Source organism: Ailuropoda melanoleuca, unplaced genomic scaffold (genome assembly GCF_002007445.2).
Source record: "Ailuropoda melanoleuca isolate Jingjing unplaced genomic scaffold, ASM200744v2 unplaced-scaffold9607, whole genome shotgun sequence".
NCBI lineage: Eukaryota > Metazoa > Chordata > Mammalia > Carnivora > Ursidae > Ailuropoda > Ailuropoda melanoleuca.
In genome coordinates, this window is record NW_023255111.1 from 347991 (window position 1) to 367560 (window position 19570).

Consider the following 19570-nt stretch of genomic DNA (forward strand, 5'->3'; position numbering starts at 1 on the left):
TTAAGAGAGGCATACTAGGCAACTTTATAAGGCATCTTTAGCTTTGCTTACCCTGTTGTCTCAGTTTCCCTGATTATACTGTAAGTTCTAAGGTTGTAAGAGGTAATACCACCAAGTGTAAGGTGACCTAGAACTGAACCAAGGCTATTTTATCCCACTGTCTGAATTTAGAAAGAAAAAATGTCATCTTTTGCAAAGAACTCATTAAAAAAGATCTTTTATCTTACTGGCCTCACTGAATGACTTTGATCAAAAATACTTTATTTCCTATTTTCTTATTTGTAAAATAAAGGTATTGTAACTTAGATGCTTGTAAAGCATTTTCTGTTCCCAGGAGTAAATATATTTGTGATATATATGATAGATATAATCTATAATATTATATTATACAATCATAATATATGATATATATCCTATGTATTCATATATGCCACATATATTATAGACATATAGATTAAATAGAGTAAACATATGAAAATAAATATATCTGTATGTATATGTATAGTTTTTAATAGATGGTGACTTTTTTAATACTGAATATAGTGTTTTCAAAAGCACAAGATTAGGAAGAATTTAGAGGTCTCCCTTAATTTTCAGAAAGAGTACATACACCATATGAACACATCCATGCCTGATGTTAACACAGTTATGCTTGAGTAAGACGTACCTTCATGGGACCAAGAAGAAAACAGCAGAAAATGCAAAAGTAACCTGGATCACTATTACAGACAGCACTTACAGAGCAAATCTTCCAGTCTACTCATTTTAGAGTTGAGGAACAAGGCCCATGATGGAAAGCATTCAGCTGAGATTCCTCAGCCAGTCAGTGACCAAGGTGGGTCCCGAAACTGGGACTTCCAATTCTGAGTCTGGTATTCTCTATGATAAACCATATCATTACTTACAACTTTTGGTTTAGAGATGACACAATCCTGGGCTAAAATACTGTCGTCTGGTCCAGCTAGACACAGATTTCTCCATCCTTCTTTTGTTCTAGCTAAGCCCTCGGACACTGTGATGGCAGGATGGGACAAAAAGATTCTTCCCATTTAAACACTTAACTTCAGCACGAACAATAACTGAGAAATATGGAACCAGCAGATCACCAACAAAAGCTTTACTTGGTTTGGCTGGATTGGGCAAGTTCTCAAAGTAGGGATATAGCACTCTCTGTTCTGGAAAGATGAATACTTCTATTGCTGTCTTGATCCTGTGCCCTATAAGAAGAGGCTAAGATGTATGGGAGTTGAGAACAGAAGATCCTTCTAAGACTAAAGGACTCTCACTGGGCCAGTGCCTGAAAGAACTTTGAGAAGGTCATTTTGTCTCTTTGAGATTCAAGTCTGTTAATCTAGAAAATAGAAATAACACTAATAACCTCCACCCTGTCTGAAAATGACATGGCATAAGATGTGAATATACTTTGCCAAAGTTAATACATGCATGTGAGCACTTGTATTTAATTCTAACTTTCAACAATATTTACTGAGCATGCACTATGTGCCAGGAACTGTGCTAGGTATTAGGGATATATCAGTAAATTAACAAGTAAAATCCCCTGCCCCTCATGCAATTTACATTCTAGTAGGAGAGAAGAACAATTAAGAAAACATATAAGCAAAACATATAATATGTCAGGTAGCAATAAGTGCAATAGAGGAAAATAAAGCAGAAAAGAGGGAGAGACAGTGCAATTACAATTTTAAAATAGAAAGTTTAGGGAAGATCTCAAGGATAAGGTGGTATCTGAGTAAAGACTTGAAGGAGATGAAGGTGGGAGCCATGAAGGTATCTGGGGCAGGAGTGCTCCAGGCAGAGAGGAAAGCCAGAACAAAGTCTGTGGAAGGGGGATGCTGGACATTTTTTTAGGAATAGCAAGAGACCAGAGTTTCTGGAGTAGGGTCAGAATATGGGAAAGGTGAAGGAGAGGAAGTCATAGAGGTAAGAATAGGTTGATCACCCAGGACTTTGTAAATAATAGTAGAACTTGGCTTTTACTCAAGGAGAGGTTGTCAGCCATCAGATGCTTTTGAGCAGAGGAGTAATATGACCCAATTAGATCTTGATAGCATCCCTTTGTTGTCAGGTAAAGAACAGACTGTACTTACATTACAGACCCTATGACATTAGAAGACAGCTACCACTTTATAACAGTACTCCTCAAACTTTAATATATGATATAAGTCAAAAAGGAACCTTGTTAAAATGCAGAATTGTACTTGGTAGGTCTGGAGCAGAGCTAAAGATTCTGTATTTCTAACAAGCTCCCAGGTGATTCAGATGCCAATCTGGGGCAGAATACTTTGAGGGTAGAAGCTATGTCCAAGCCTGGCATGGAGCAGAACTCTATTATATATTTACTGAATGAATGACATGTCAGTGGTTTGATGCCCAGTACCACATAGCACACTTCAGACGGTAATTTTCAGCTATTTGTATGGAGGTAAGAATAGAAAAAGATAAAAGAGAGACATGGATGGTTGGGTGAATAGATGAAAAGGAAAGGAAAGGAAAACTACCTTTTTACAAATAATTATAAAATTATGTTTACTTAGTTTTATCAGCAAACTTAAGAGTTTGGTGTAATGAGGCCCACTGGACAAATTAGAAAAATCAAAAGTCAGAGGAGTTAAGGGACAACTTCAAGGCCACAGGGTCCCTAAGTGACTAAGTTAGGATGGGAAAGCCAGCATTCCATGTCCCCACAGCCCTTGTTCTTTCCACTCTACTGCCTCATGGAGGGGGTAGTGGGGATAACCTTTAACCTTCCTGGAAGGGATGAAAAACTGAGTTCAGTGAAGAAAGTTAAAGCCCATAGCCCTTGGCCTTGATCTTTCTAGATCCACACTGTCCAATGTGGGTGCCATTTAGTCATGTGTCTACTTAAATTAAAATTAAGTAAAATTTAAAATCTCATTTCTCAATCATACTAGCCACATCTCAACCACTCAATAGCCACAGAAGGCTGGCTAGTGGGTACCATTGGAGAATGCAGATGTATTTTATCACTGCAGGAAATTCTATTGGGTAACAATATTCTAAAGAAACAAGAACTTTAAAAAGTGTTAAAGCTGTATTACTGATTCCAGAGTGGGCCCTGACCTCACTCAATAACATTTAGGGGACAGAAAGTAGGACCTGACCCCTCATCTGGAAAGAAGGGGATAAACATATTCAAAGTAGAGTTTTCCCTGGGTCAGGCAGAATGCTATTGTGTGTGTGTGTGTGTATGTGTGTGTGTGTGTGTGTCTGAGAGAGAGAGAGAGAGAGAGAGAGAGAGAGATCTTTTTTAAAACATTATTTCCTCCATTTCCCACTGGTATTCCCAAACTGTTTAGGAAAATGCCCTTTGAAAATGTCAACTTGTCTCATGAGCTCAAGAGAGTATGAGAAAAAGGGCTCTCATTCTTACTCAGGTTAGAAAGATGGAAGGGATAGAGTTAGGGAATGTGGAGCCACAGCTCCTGGAGAGCAAAGTGGCATGCTGAAGGACCTGAGACTTATCCACTCAGTTTTTATCTTCAATAGATTCCTTCCCCTAAGCGCTTTTCTCCTCAAACCAAAAACCAGTATTCTTCAAGTTAAGGAAGAGGACCAACAGCATCAGTTTCACCAGGAATGCCTGTTAAACATAGAGATGCCTTGGTTTACCCAAGACTGAGATTTCACAACTTTGGAGAGGCAGAGGGGGCTGGAACCTGCATGTTCAACAAGCCACTCCAGGAATTCTGATGCACATTCAAGTTTGTGAACCACTGAGTTGGAAGGGAGATGTGTTTGTGCTTTAATGAACGAGGTCAGGCCTTTACATGGTGTGCCAACAACCAAATCAGAAGCCAAAAGGATAGGGGTAGAGATTCAGGGAAGGGAAGATGGAGGGAGGAAAGCAGGTAAAGATAGAGAGAGAAGGAATATGAAGATGAAAGATGAAAGTTAGACAGAAAAAGAGAAACTGATAGGGACTGAGAAGCTCCAAGGGAACTGTTTTACCCACTGAGCAGAATATAGGAGGCCAATCAAGCTGCTCTTTCCAATATCTTGGGACTGTCACAGGTACAACTCAGGAGAGTTGTTGGTTCTTCATGAAAATGCCCTCTACCCCACCCTGGGCGCCCCCACATATACTATCATAGCTGGGCCTACCTCACAAATGTCCTTGAGGTGCTTGATGTAATGACGCTCGGTGCTCATGATCTCATTGATGACATTGGCTCGCATCTGGTCCCGGTTCTGTAGTGGCCGGCCCAGACAGAGGCAGTCTGAGTTGGGGTCCAGGTGCCCATTCTGCACATCACTGGGCCCTTCCTCCACCCCATCCTCCTGGTTCACCCAGAGCTGTGGAAGCAGGCAGAAGAATAATAATAGAGTAATTTCCTTCTTTGAAAAGTTTCTAGCCAAGTAAAAAAAGGATAAACTAAATCTTCAAGTATTCAGAGAACATTCAACCAGAGGCCCCTGTAAATTGAATTCCAGGCTTGGCTCTAGGGTGGCTTGCTGGCTTTATGTATGATTTTAATCCTCTCTAGGCCTCTGATGACCTATCTGTAAAATGGAGGATGCAGAAGGATAAAACTAAATCATCTCTGAGAGTATTCTTGTCTAAGATTTCAGACGAGAAAAGAGTTATGGCAGACAGAACTCATCTTTTTTTTCTAATTTGAGAGAGAGTGAGAGAGAGAGAGAGCACAGAGTGAGGGGGACAAACAGAGTCACCACTGAGCAGGAAGCCTGATGTGGGGCTCGATCCCAGGACCTCAAGATCATGACCTGAGCTGAAGGCAGACACTTAATTGACTGAGCCACCCAGGTGCCCCAAACAGAACTCATTTGTGCTTGAGCATATCTAGGTAGCACAGCTGGATTTTAAAAAAAAAGAAAACAGACTAAGCTATGTATCTCGGGCATATGCCACAGCTGGATCAAACACAACACCTATGAGCATGAAGACCAAATTTGGATACTGGAGTGGGGGCATCCTGAAAACAGGACCTTCGGTGTTAATTTACATCAAAAGATATACAAATAATAATTAAAATTTGTAAAGTCCCTTGGGTATGTAAAGATCTCTATATCTTCAATGTTGGAGCAGAGATGATAGAATGTCCCCACACCACATAACAACAACAGCTGATTGAGCGCTTACTATACAGCAATCACCACTCTAAGAGCTTTCAATGAACTGTATTACTCAGTCCTGCTAGCCATGTACCATTATTACCTCTATTTCAAAGAAGAGGAGACTGAGGCTCAGAAAAAATTAAGGAATTTGTCCCAAGTCACACAGTTAGGAAAGCAGAAAAGCTGGGGTAGGAACCAGGTGGTCTGACTTCAAAGCCTGTGCTCTTAACCACTGTACTAGCACCTCTGCACCTCTGGTTCTAAGGAAAACAGGAAAAGAATAGGGAAAGGTTTGGGCCAAGGTGAGCTGAGAATTATCAGAATCATCAGAAATGGATACAGTTGGTAAATGTTTAAACTATACATTCCAACATATGAAGGCAAAGGGATGCAGGAAAACCTCCTTTGGGGAGGCTGAGTGAGATGTTTCTGGATCTGGGATGACAGCTTAAATCAGGGAGACGGATCATTTCACCCCAGTCCAAGGAAGGAGGAAGGCTAGGGGGTCAGGGAAAAAGGGAAGGGTGGAACCTTAGGAAGAGTGGTAAAATCTGCCAGGGGAATTAGCCAAAGAGCTTGTCAGTTGTCTTAACAGCTTTAATCAACAATTCATCTTTCCTTTCCATACCCCCTGCCAGCATTCTCCACTTTCTTGCCTCCAGAAGCTGAGATCAACAATTTAGATGCATCACTCTTTCTGCCACCAGAAAGGCCTGTTGGTGAGTGGCCTTAGAAGGACAGAGGCTTTGGGGTGGAGCTAGAGGAATAGCAGTTATTTCTCAACTCGGTGTATTCTCCCCTCTCTTTTTGCCTCACAGAGGATGGGGGGTATGGTTACCACCCAGCAAACCTAGAAATGTCACCCGCATATAGTCTACTTATTTGCCAAAGGCCAAAGCAAGTGAGGCTCACTTCATTTTAATGCACTTTGCATACACAGCCAAATGTGCAAAAATGTATCTCCATTCAGAACCTATCATCCTCTACAAATGTTCTATTGGAAATTTCTTTCCATCTTTCAAAGGTCAATTTTGTGTCTTCAATATGCTAACAGCTGCTCTTTAATACAATCAATAGGCGATGATGAGGGATGATTAGTCAAGGAACAGATCTGTTCAAAAACGTGATTCAAAGGCATTGAAGCAAGCACATCATATACATGATGTCATCTATGTGAAACAATAAAAGCCTCATCCTATAATAATCCATTAGCTTTTCCCAGCTTTTCACAAAGTAAGCTAAGCTCTGCTATAAAAAGGGTACCATAGGCAGGCCTTTAAGAGATTTAAAAGGAAACAAACATTTCTTTTCTTATCAGGAGTTTAAGGCAAGTCAATTCAAAATATTGGCTTTTAGATGGCTGGAATGAGATGACTCTCTGGAACAGTTCCAGCAGGAAGAAGAACAGGGTATCTGTGGAAGTGTAGTGCAGACAGGCAATGTCTAGAGCCGGGCAAGTTGGAAGACTTTCCTGGAAGTCCTCTCAGAGTACTTAAAGACTATTTTCCTTAGCCTTTATTGAACTCTAAGCAAAGCTGGGTTAATGCAATTCAATTTAACAAAAATCTATTTTGGACCTATCCTTTGCCTCATGACTAACTATGAGAGACACAAGGATGAGCAAGACTACTAACTCCTCCCTCCCTCCTGCCTCAGCAGTTCCAGGGAGTGCTTTCCAAATCAGAGAATATGTCTGGTCCTCATCTCTTCCTATTTCATTCCCACTGTATTGGCCCCCACTCCCTAAGTGATTTCCCTGGGTTATCTCCCAGCTCTAATCCCTCCCATATATCATTATCAGACCAATTTCCTTGACTATCACTTTGATTGGCTAGTCTCACACTCCAAAATCCTCAATAGTTTCCTATTACCAAGTCCAAATCTCTCACTGTAGAATTCAAACATTAACATAATTTGGCTTCAATTTGCATTTCCATCCTTAGCTTCTACCATGTCCTTCAGGAAAACTGGGCTTCTCCCAAACTGGCCTACTTTCTGTCCACAGATATTCCCAACTATGGTCTTTAATCCCATGCTTGATCATGTAAATAACACAGTACAGAGGCTTTCAACCACTTCAGCAATAATGAACCAACATATCAACTTCCTGATGAAGAAACCTAGGCCTATAGAGGAGAAATAATGCCAGGGAATTACCAACTTACCCAGATCCCCATTTTGATATGCTTTTCTATTTTATATGTATCTTCCTTTTTTCTTTCTTTCTGTTTTTCTTTTTTAATTACACAATAGATACAGGAATACATTTGCTTTGTGAATGTTAAAATAGAGAAAAAGGAGAAGACTCAAATTATTGAAATCAGGAAAAGAGTAAATACTACTGCCAATCTAACAGAAATTTTTAAAAAATGATTAACGGAAACACTATGAACAACTGTATGCCAAAAATTAGATAACCTAATGAAATAAATTCCTAAAATGATAAAAACTACAGAAAATGACTGAAAAAGAAACAGAAAACCTGAACAGACCTATGATAAGTAAAGAGTAATTAAATACTTCTTGGGGCGCCTGGGTGGCTCAGTTGGTTAAGAGTCTGCCTTCAGCTCAGGTCATGATCTCAGGGTCCTGGGATAGAGCCCTGTATCAGGCTCCCTGCTCAGCAGGAGCCTGCTTCTCCCTCTCCCTCTGCTGCTCCCCCTGCTTGTGCTCACTCTCTCTCTCACTGTCAAAAAAATAAATAAAATCTTAAAAAAAAAACTTCTTAAATGGGAAAAAAATACAGGACCAGATGGCATCACTAGTGGTCTACTGAATATTTAAAGAATAACATTAATCTTTCACAACCTTTCAAAAAACAGAAATGCAGAAATTCCCAACAAAATACTTGCAAACCAAATCCAGGAACATATATTTTAAAAAGATCCACCTTACCAGATGGAATTCATACCAGGAATGAAAGGTTGGTTCAACATATGAAAATCAGTCAATGTAATACACCATATTAATGGAATAAAGGTTTGAAAAAATAATCATCTCAATAGACACAGAAAAAAAAAACTTGGCAAAATCCAACACCTTTTCATGATAAAAAAAAAAATTAGGAATAAAAAGGAACTTTCTCAAACAACTGATAGAAATTTATGGAACACCCATAATTAATGTACTTAATTGGTGAAAGACTGAATGCTTTCATCCTACAATCAAGAAAAAACATCACTTCCATGCAACATGTGTACTGAGGGCTAGAATGATTGGAGAAAAGAAAGCATTCAGATTAGAAAGAAAAATTAAAACTATTCATATATGACATGATCTTATATATATTTACCTAAGGAATCCACACACACAAAAATCCTGTTATAACTAATAAATGAATTCAGCAATGTTGCAGGATATAAGATCAATATACAAAGTTCAACTTTTTCTGAAAATAAAATTAAGAAAACAAACTGAGGGCTTCAGAGGGGAGGGGTGTGGGGGAATGGGATAGGCTGGTGATGGGTAGTAAGGAGAGCACGTATTGCATGGCGCACTGGGTGTTATATGCAACTAATGAATCATCGAACTTTACATCAAAAAAAATAATATAAAATAAAATTTAGCTTAAAAAAAGATGATAGGGAACAACGATAAAAAAAAAGAAAAAAAGAGAAAACAATCCCATTTAAGTAGCATCAGAAAGAACAAAATCCTCAGGAATACATTTTACAAAAGAAGTGCAAGATTTGTACGCTGAACACTGTAAAACATTGTTGAAAGTAAAGACCTAACTAAATAAAAAGATATCTCATGTTCATGGATCAGAAAATTTAGTATTGTTAAGATGGTAATATTATGCAAATTGATTCAGATTCAACACAATCCCTATCAAAACTCTCAGGTTGTTTCTTGGCAGAAACTGAAAAGCTGATTCAAATTTCATACAGAAATTCAAAAGACCCAGAAAAACCAAAATGATTTTGAAAAAGAACAAAGTTGGAGGACTCACACTTCCTGCTTCCAAAACTTACTATAAGCCTTTAGTAACCAAGTGAGTGTACTGGCACAAAAACAGATATAAAGATCAATAAAATAGATGACAGAACAGAAATATACCCAACAGTTATGCTTAATTGATATTTTTCAAAGGTGCCAAAACAATTCAAAGGGTAGCATATATTCATTTCAACAAATGGTGAGGGGGCAACTGATATCTACATGCAAAAGAATAAACTTGGATCCATACCTCACACTATATATGAAAATTAACTTAAAATGGATTAAAGACCTAAATGTAAAAGCTAAAATTATAAAATACGTTAAAGAAAACACAGAAGCAAATATTTGTGACCTTGGATCAGGCAATATTTTCTTGCATATGACACCTAAAACACAAGCAACCAACGGTGGAAAAAATAGACTTCATTAAAATTAAAAACTTCTGCTTTGTAAATGATAGCATCAAGAAAGTGAAACAATGCACAGACTGGAAGAAAATATTTGCATATACTATATCTGATAAGGATCTAGTATCCAGAATACACAGAACTCAACAACAAAAAGGAAAATAACCCACTTAAAAGTAGGCATAGTTTCTGTACGTTTTTCCAAAGAAGATATATAAATGGCCAATAAACACATGTAAAGATGCTCAACACCATTAGGGAAATACAAATCAAAATCACAATAAGACATTATTTCACACTCAATAAGATGGCTATAATAAAAAATGGACAATAATGTGTTGATGAGGATATGAACACTCCTGGTAGTACTGTAAATTGGTACAACTACTGTAGAAAACATTTTGGCAGTTTCTCAAAAAGTTAAACGTACAGTTACCATATAATGGAACCCAGCAGTTCTGCTCCTAGGTATATAGTCGAGAACTGAAAATATATGTTCACACAAAAACTTGTATACAAATGTTCATAGCAGAATTACTCATAATAGCCAAAATGTGAAAACAATCCAAATGTTCAACTGATAAATTGATAAATCAAAATGTGGTATGTATGTGAACACACACATACACATAAACACAAAATGGAATACTATTTAGTAATACAAAGGAATAAAATACAATATGGATGAACCTCAGAAACAGCATGCTAAGTAAATGAAGCCAGATACACAAATAATCACATATTATACACCATTTATATGAAATGCCCCAGATAGAGAAATCCATAAAGACAGAAAACAGATTAGTGGTTTCCAGGGGCTAGGAGGAGGGGGAAATGGGAGTTAGTACTAATGGTTGCAGGGTTATTTTTGGGGAGTGAAGAAAATGTTCTGGAATAGATAGTGGTGATTGTCACACAGTGAATATACAATTGACCCTTGAACAACACAGATGTTAGAGGTGCCAACTCCCCACACATAGGCACCCCCCACAGGTAACTTTTGACTTCAAAAATTTAACTATCAATAGCCTACTGATGACCAGAATCCTTACCAATAACATAAACAGTTGATTAACACATATTCTGTATATGTATTATTTACTGTATTTTTACAATTAAGTAGCTAGAGAAAAAAATGTTATTAAGAAAATCATAAGGAAAATACACTTACAGTACTGTACTATATTTATCTTTAAAAACCCACATATAAGTGGACCCATTCTATTTAAACCCATGTTGTTCAAGGGTAAACTGTACTAAAACCCACTTTAAAATGGTAAGTTTCTGGCACATATAATATATCTCTGTAAAAAATAAAAAGTTAAAATAGTCTAGATAAGGTGAAAGTTCCCCTTTGACCACCTCTCATCCTAGTTATTACCACCTTTCCTAAGGAAATCATGGTTATAAATTGATTTGTATAATCCTTGCTGACTTTTCCCCATGCATTTATATACCTATATACATTCTCCAGTGAATTCATTGCTCCACATGTTAAACTCATGCTTGGTACACAGTCTTCAACATCTTTAGTAGCCTCTCCCTGCAAATGGTTTAGTAGTTCCTAAAGGAGAGGTGCCATAACATCCAGTTCTCTCAGGTCCCAGCATGATGCCTTAGCACCTGTGAAAAGTTCAACAGGGGCTGAAGCAGTGTCACAGAATGCCAGCCTACCCCTGGCTCTAGCAGTGTGATGCTTCTGAGAAAAGAATGGGTAAGCAATATTGTCTAAATGTCACCTCAATATTTTCAAAGGTCAAATCTAGTCAGCCAGAGAGGAATAAAAAGTGAGCCATCCTCTGAGAAAGTAAAGGGTTACTTCCAGTCACATTAAGAGATAGAATCTCAGTTGTCAAATCAGAGTTACAAAGGAAATGGTAGGTCACCAAACCTATACCCCCATCCCCTAATCCACACATAAACTCCCTTGACGACATCCACTGCCAGCAATTGCCCAGCCCTTCTGCTTGAACACAAACAGTAATGAGGTTGCTATCTCCCAAGGCAGCCCTTTCCTTTTTCAGGTAACTCTAATTATGAGCAGGCCCTCTAATGTGTCTCTGCTTTATGAAGGCATCAGCCAAAAACTCAGCAAAAGGGCAAAACACAGACAAGAGAATGGGATTGGAGGAAATGAACTCTTCCTATAACACGGGTCACTGAAACAGCCTTCTATGCCACAACAGTTAAGCAATGGCAAAGTGGCTGCAAGGTGGATGTGGGGAACTGAAAGAAACCTGGTGTGCTGTAGGCACAGCTCCCACTTCTTTCACACATATCCGCACCTCTGTTTTACAGCCTCAGTCCCAGCTTCCAGGAGAATCAGGTATGCTTAGGGATGCATGCCAGGATGCATTCTACATTCCTATCTGGCGCAAAGCCAAACAGCATGGCATGTATAATCAGCACAGAAACCATTCTTTGACCCTCAAGGGAAAGAGATTTAATAACTGTCACTAATTACATGAAAGAGCATTATAATAAGGCTGTTAACAAATTGTTTTCCTTTTCCAGCACAGACACAATGAGCAATGAGCTTCAACCATAGCAATGAAATTTTGGTTATACAACTGAAAAAAAAAAAAAGACAGGAAAGGAAAGGAATAGATAAAATAAAATACAAGACAAGACCTGTGTGGATGTCCTGTCTCAGTATTCATGGTTACCTATTAACATGTTAGAATGGGTCTAGCCCACTGAATTACAGTCCTCCCTAACAAAGACACGTAACATCAGTCAGGACACCCTTGCTGGTCATTTCAACACAACCTACCTTTACCCTTGTATCCTTTTAATGGCTGCCCTCCACCCTCTGTACAAGAAGACCTTTCCCCCTACTGTTTTCTATCATTCTTCTATTGTTCTTGGCTTCTCTGAAAGCCTAGTTCAAGAACAGTGCCTTCCCATTTCAAAACAGCCCTGCAAGGCAGACAAATATACCTTTATTAATCCTACATTCTAGATGAGAAATCCAAGGCAGGCCAGACAGGGGCATAGATGTCTCACAGTGAACAAGAAGCAGTAAGGATTCAAGCAAAGTCTTGAGACTCAGGCCAAAATTAAGAAAGACAATCTATGACAGTGTTGAAGGGTTTAGTCTTCAGAAACTGGGTTCAAATCCTGGCTCTACAATTGCCTTGTTGAGTAATGTAGAATAAGTTACTTAATATCTCTGATCCTGTTCCTTCAGCTATAAAATATAAAGAATAATATTGATCTACTTCATGGGGGTTGTTGTGAAGATGAAATAAGGTAATACATATGAAACCCTTAGAATAGTTCCTGGCACAGAGTTAAATATTAGCTGTTATTATTATTATTATCTTCTAAGTTGACATCATCTGCCCTAAAACCACAGGGAAACATGGCATCTGGGAGAAACTGTTCTACCTAGCCAGGAAAGGGACTTAGGAGGTACTTTTGTAACTGTCTTCATAATTTTCACAAATCTCTCATATTCCAAATGCCATTTCCTTGACAAGCAGATTCTAAACAGCTCCCACTAAGGGAGACTTAATCTGTGTGGAGATGTTGACATCCTTTGCCTGTGACAAGGCTCACCCTAAACTGACAGCTCAAGCTAGAATGGGGCTGGGTACAGTGAAACACTTTGTAGATGACATAATTCTTCTTAGTCAACAAACTAGATGCCTTGGCAAAGCTGGAAGATTTATAAAAGATTTATAAAAGTCAACAGGGTTTCTGTAAATTAGCAGATATCATCTAGGGAGAAATATGATTTTATAAAGATATCATTTTATAATTATAAAATAACATATAACTCCTAAAATAAGTATAAGAAAATATGCATAAGCCCTTTGTGAAAAAAATAAATAACATTTTATTTATTTATTTATTTGACAGAGAGAGAGACAACCAGCAAGAGAGGGAACACAAATAGGAGGAGTGGGAGAGGAAGAGGCAGGCTCCCAGTGGAGGAGCCTGATGTGGGGCTCGATCCCAGAACGCCAGGATCATCCCCTGAGCCAAAGGCAGACGCTTAACGACTGAGCCACCCAGGTGCCCCCCCAAAATAAACTTTTTTGAGAGATATTAAACTGAAAAAGAGAGTGAAATCATGCTTTTAGCTATCCTCAATATTGTAAAAATTTCAATTCTCCTTAACTTGATCTAGTGACTAAATTTATTCAAAACAAAATCTCAGTAGGGATTTTGGAACACTTAATAAGCTCATTATAAAGCGTACACAAATAAGTTAAAAAATAAACCCAATAAACAAAAACCCAAAAACCAAGAAAGGCCAAGACATGCCTGAAGAAAAAATAAAGGTGGAGTGACTTACAAAGCTATAATAAAACTATAGTACTAAAGATAAGCCAATGGAACCAACTAGAAAGTACCAGAAATTCTAATATATATGAGAATGTGATTCATGAAAGATTACTGCAAATTACTGAGAAAATAAGAATATGTTTAATAATTGGAAGAATATAAAATCAGGTCCCTTTCTCACACCATATATAATAAATTACCAAGGGATTAAATACTTAAATATAAAATCAGAGCTATAAAACTTTCAAAAGACAACTTAGAAGAATGATTTTATGGCCTCAGAGAAAATTTCTTAAACAAGAAACAAAAAAATATAACAAACAAGAAAGAAATTAATAATTTTGACCACTTTAAGTGGGAATATTTCTCTAAAAAGTTATCATAAATAAAGTGAAAGACAAGCCAACTATTAGCTAGGAGAAGATGTTTGCACAAATGATTAGTCTTCAAAATGTATAGGTATTTAAAATTTATAAAGAAGGTATTTAAAAATGAAAGACCAACAACACATTAGAAAAAAATGAGAAAAAATTGAGACACACTTAAGGAATAATGAATGATTAATAACCATATAACTCATATGCTCAATCTGTTCAGAAATATTAAAAATGTAAAGCAATACCACAGCCACCAGTTTTACAGCCACCAGTTTGGCATGCATTAAAAACTTGACAACAATGGGCAGCCTGGGTGGCTCAGTAAGTTGAGTGTCTGACTCTTGATTTTGGCTCGGGTCATGATCTCAGGATCATGAAATTGAGCCCCATGTAGGGCTCTGTGCTCAGCAGGGAGTCTGCTTGAGATTTTCTTCCTCTCCCTCTGCCTCTCCTCTTCTCTCTCTCTCTCTCTCAGATAAATACATCTTTAAAAAATTGACAACAAAAGTGTTCAAAATGTGTGAGGTATGAGGAACTAGATGCCTCTTGTGGAAAGTTTATTTAAAGAAACAATGGCTGAAAACTTCCCAAATCTGGGGAAAGATATGGACATCCAGGTACATGAAGCTCAAAGTTTACCAATCAGGTTCAATCCAAAGACTTCACTGAGAAACATTATAATAAAAATACAAAACAAAACAAAACAAAAAAACAAAAACAAAAACAAAAACATGGCCACTTGGGTGGTTCAATTGGTTAAGCATCTGCTTTCAGCTCAGATCATAATCTCAGGGTTCTAGGATCAAGCCCCACATTGGGCTCCCTGCTGAGTGGGGAGTCTGCTACTCCCTCTCCCCCTGTCCCTCCCCCTTGTTCATGCTAGTGTTCTCTGTCTCAAATACATAAATAAAATCTTGTAAAAATGTCAGAAATCAAAGACAAAGAGAGAATCTTGAAAGCACCAAAGAAAAGGAGCTTATCATATACAAAAGAACCCCCATAAGGCTATCAGTTGATTTCTCAGCAGAAACCTTGCAGACCAGGAGAGTGGGATGCTTTATTCAAATTACTGAAAGAAAAATACTGCCAACTAAAAATACTTTACCCTGCAAAGCCATCAAAAACAATTGAAAGAGATAAAGACATTCCCAGATAAGTAAAAGCTGAAGTTCACCACTGCTAGAACTGTCTTACAAGGAATGCTAAAGGTAATTCTTCAAGCTGAAAAGAAAGGATGCTGACTCGTAACACAAAATTGCATCAAAGTATACAACTCACTCAAAAAGGTAAATATGTAGCCAAACTAAGAATACTCTAATACTGTAATATGGTGGTATGTAAATCATTTAATTATAGTATAAAGACTAAATGGCAAATTATAAATAACTATAGCTACAATATTTTGTTAATGGATACACAATAAAAAAAAGATGTAAGGAAGGATTGAATCATTATATTGTATACCTGAACTAATATTGCACTGTATGTTAATTAACTGGAATTTAAATAAAAACATAAAAAAAAGAAAAGATGTAAGGAATGGCATCAAAAACATAAAACATGTGGAGGGTAAAAGTGTTGAGATTTTGTATTTGGACAAACTTAAGTTGTTATCAGCTGAAAGTAGACTGTTAAAAACTCTTAAGATGTTCTGTGTTAGCCTCATGGTAACAATAGAATAGAAACCTATAGTAAATACACAAATGATAAAAAGGAATCAAAGCATACCAGTATGGGAAATCATCAAATCGTAAAGAAAGAGATCAAGAAAAGAAGAAAGAAACAAAGAGTCAACAAAACGCCCAGAAAACAATGAACAAAATTACAAGCATAAGTACCTATTTACCAATAATTACTTTAAGTGGAAATTGATTAAAATCTCTAATCAAAAGACACAGAATGACTGGATAAAATATAAGACCCAACTATATGCTGCCTATCAGATTGACTTCAGCTTTAAGTATACATTTAAGCTTCTTAAATTCTATATATGAGTGTAATCATATGGCTTTTGTCTTCTTCTGACTGACTTATTTCATTCAGCATTATATCCTCCAAGTCAATTCATGTTGTTACAAATGGTAATATTTCATTATTTTTTTGTAGCTGAGTAATATTCCATTGTATTATGTATATGTCTTCTTTATCCATCTAACCATGGACACCTGGGTTGCTTCCATATTTTAGCTATTGTAAATAATGCTGCAGTAAACATAGCAGTTCACATATCTTTGTGAATTAGTGTTTTCATTTTTTTGGGTAAATATGAAGTAGTGGAATTACTGAGTCATATGGTAATTTCATTTTTAATTTTTTAAGAACCTCCATACTGTTTTCCACAAAATGGCTGCACCAATTTGTATTCCCACCAACACTGTACAGGGTTCCTTTCCACATCCTTGCCAATACTTGTTATTTCTTGTGTTGTTGATCTTAGCCATTCTAACTGGTGTAAAGTGATATCTCATTGTGGTTTTAATTTGCATTTCTCTGATGATTAGAGATGTAGAACATCTTTTCATGTGCCTGTGGCCAACAGTATGTCTTCTTTGGAAAAATGTCTATTCAGGAATTTAAGAAACAATACAAATGAACAAAGAGAAAAAAAGACAAACAAAAATAGACTCTTGAACACACAGAATGAACTGGTGATTGCCAGAGGGGAGGTGGGTGTATTATCTAAGAAATAGATAGTGGAGATTAAGAATACACATTATTATCATCATCATCATCATTATTATTATTATTATTTGGAGAGAGGAGAGCACGCACGTGCATACACAACCATGTGTGAGAGGAGGGGTGGGGGAGGGCCAGAGGGAGAGAGAGAATCTTAAATGCTAGGCATGGAGCCTGACACTCGGCTTGATCTCAGGACCCTGAGATCATGACCTGAGCTAAAACCAAGAGTTGGATATTTAATCAAGAGTTGGCCTGAGGCACCAAGTCTCCCCAAGAATACACTTAACTTGATGAACACTGATAACTATATAGAATTTTTGAATCATTATATTGTATGCCTGAAACTAATATAACACTGCATGTTAATTATACTTGAATTTAAAAAGTAAAAGAAGAAAAGGATACACACTGGCTGAAAGTAAAGCAATGGAAAAAGATATACCATGAAAATGGAAACTAAAGGAGATTAGAAGTAGCTATACCTATATCAGAAAAAAATGATTAAAAGTCAAAAACTATAATAAGAGACAGACGTAATCATATAATCATAAAGGGGTCAATACATCCAGAGGAATAGCAATATTAAATACATGTGCACCCAACACTAGAGCACCTAAATATATAAAGCAAATATTAACAGACCTGAAGGGAGAAATAGCAGTACAATAATAGTAGGGGACTTCAGTATCTCCCTTTCAACAATTTATAGATCATCCAAGAGAAAATCAATAAGGAAACACTGGATCTAAACTACACTTTAGACCAGATGTATCTAACAGACATACACAGAAGATTCCATCCAACAGCAACAGTATACACATTCTCTTTAAGTGTTCATGGAACACTTTCCAGGATAGACCATGTGTTGTTAGGCCATAAAACAAGTCTTAACCAATTTAAGAAGACTGAAATCATATCAAGTGTCATTTCTAACAACAATGAAAATCAAAACAATAATGAAATATCACCTCATACCTGTTAGGATAGCTAATCAAAAAGTCAAAAGATAACAAGTGTTAGTAAGGATGTGGAGAAAAGCGAACCTTGTGAACTATGGGTAGGAATGTAAATTGGTATAATCATTACGGAAAACAGTTTGGAGGTACCTGAAAAAATTAAAAGTAGAACTATTATATAATCCAGCAATTCCACTTGTGGGTACATATCCAAAGCATATAAAATCACTATTTCAAAGAGAATTCTACACTCCCATGTTCACTACAACTTTATTCATACTAGTCAAGAGAGGGAAACAACATAAAAGTCAGTCAATAGATAAATGGATAAAGAAAATGTTATAAATATAAATATATATATATATATACACACACACATATATACACACACACACACACACACACTGAAATACTATTTGGTCTTTTTAAAAAAGGAAATAGTCATTTGCAACAACATGGTTAAACCTGGAGGATATTTATATATGGAATCTTAAAAAAAAGTGAAAAGGGAGTCCTGGCTCTGAGGGAGCAGGACGGGGTCTAAAAGATGGCTCTACCTTAATTCAGACTCCTGCACCGGCAAAGCCAGGGGGGAGACGGGGAGAAGGAGAGGGGATTGTGTTGTGTATGTGTGTGTGTGTATGGGCTGTATGGTGAATAACATAATATAATAAAAATATTATTATGAAAAATTAAAAAAAGGAAGGGGGAGGGAGCTGACATAAGCTGGTGCCAGGAAGGTGAAATAACATCAAAGCACAAAAGCAGCTGGTGCTGGGGACTGGGCACAACCTTGCAGACCAGTAGTGGCGAGGAAAGGACTTTAGTCCAGCCCCGTGACAGGATCCAGGAGCTGCAAGTGGCTCATGTGAACCAGGGGTGGCTTGTGGTTTGTTTTTGCTTTTTTTTTAATTTATTTAATTTTTATTTTTATTTATTTCTTTTTTTAAATTTTTATTTTATTATATTAGTCACCATAAAGTACATCCCCAGTTTTTGATGCAATGTTCCATGATTCATTATTTGCATATAACACCCAGTACATCATGCAATATGTGCCCTCCTTAATACCCATCACCGGCCTATCCCAATCCCCCACCCTCCTCCCCTCTGAAGCCCTCAGTTTGTTTCCCAGAGTCCACGGTCTTGTGGTTTTAGAAGCAAAAACGGCAGAGATGGGACTGGCCCATCTCCTTTGGGAGTGCTCCTGTGGGGTGCACAAGTGGAGAGGGTGTGGTTTTTAGCAATGCAGACAGCAACAGAGACCGTGTAGTCCTAGAGAGTTCAGGGAAGAAGACTGATTTCTCTACTGTGAGACAGAGGTTTGGCTATGGTCACTTCTACCCTGACTCTAGGAAGAGACATGGAAAGCCGCCAGGGAAAGCCACCAGAGAACAAAAGCCCCCAAAACCAGATTTCACTAAGCCCACTCTACCCCTCCAAGACAGGGGGCAGGGCAACTCTGACCAAGCAGGGTTCCTGAGTAACAATGCAACAGGCCCCTCCCGCCGAAGACAGGCTGGAACAAGGCGATGACAACCCTATGGTCCTTATAAAAAAGGTACATCTAGCTTGGGTCATGGTTAATACTTTGGACTCTCCACATTCCCTCAACCACCCCCCAACAGAATTACTAAGAGGAGGAACCCCCAAAAAGAAAAGAATCAGAGACTGTGGCCTCTGCCACAGATCTAATGGATATGGATGCTAAGCAAGATGTTACAAATAGACATCAGAGTAGCAATTACGAAGTCGATATCTAGGCTGCAGAAAAATATTAGTGACAATATAGACT

At 37.6% G+C, this 19570-nt stretch overlaps 1 protein-coding gene across 8 annotated transcripts in view; it reads right to left on the minus strand.

The window, feature by feature from the left end:
- The window catches only part of ARHGEF9 (Cdc42 guanine nucleotide exchange factor 9), a 228662-nt gene that overhangs the window by 90060 nt on the left and 119032 nt on the right, over window positions 1–19570 (minus strand). For all 8 annotated transcript variants that reach the window (XM_034653524.1, XM_034653527.1, XM_019792630.2 and 5 more), the window contains one exon: window positions 4144–4335. In XM_034653524.1, coding sequence (XP_034509415.1) covers window positions 4144–4335 — 192 coding nt within the window. The remainder of the gene's footprint in view (window positions 1–4143; window positions 4336–19570) is intronic.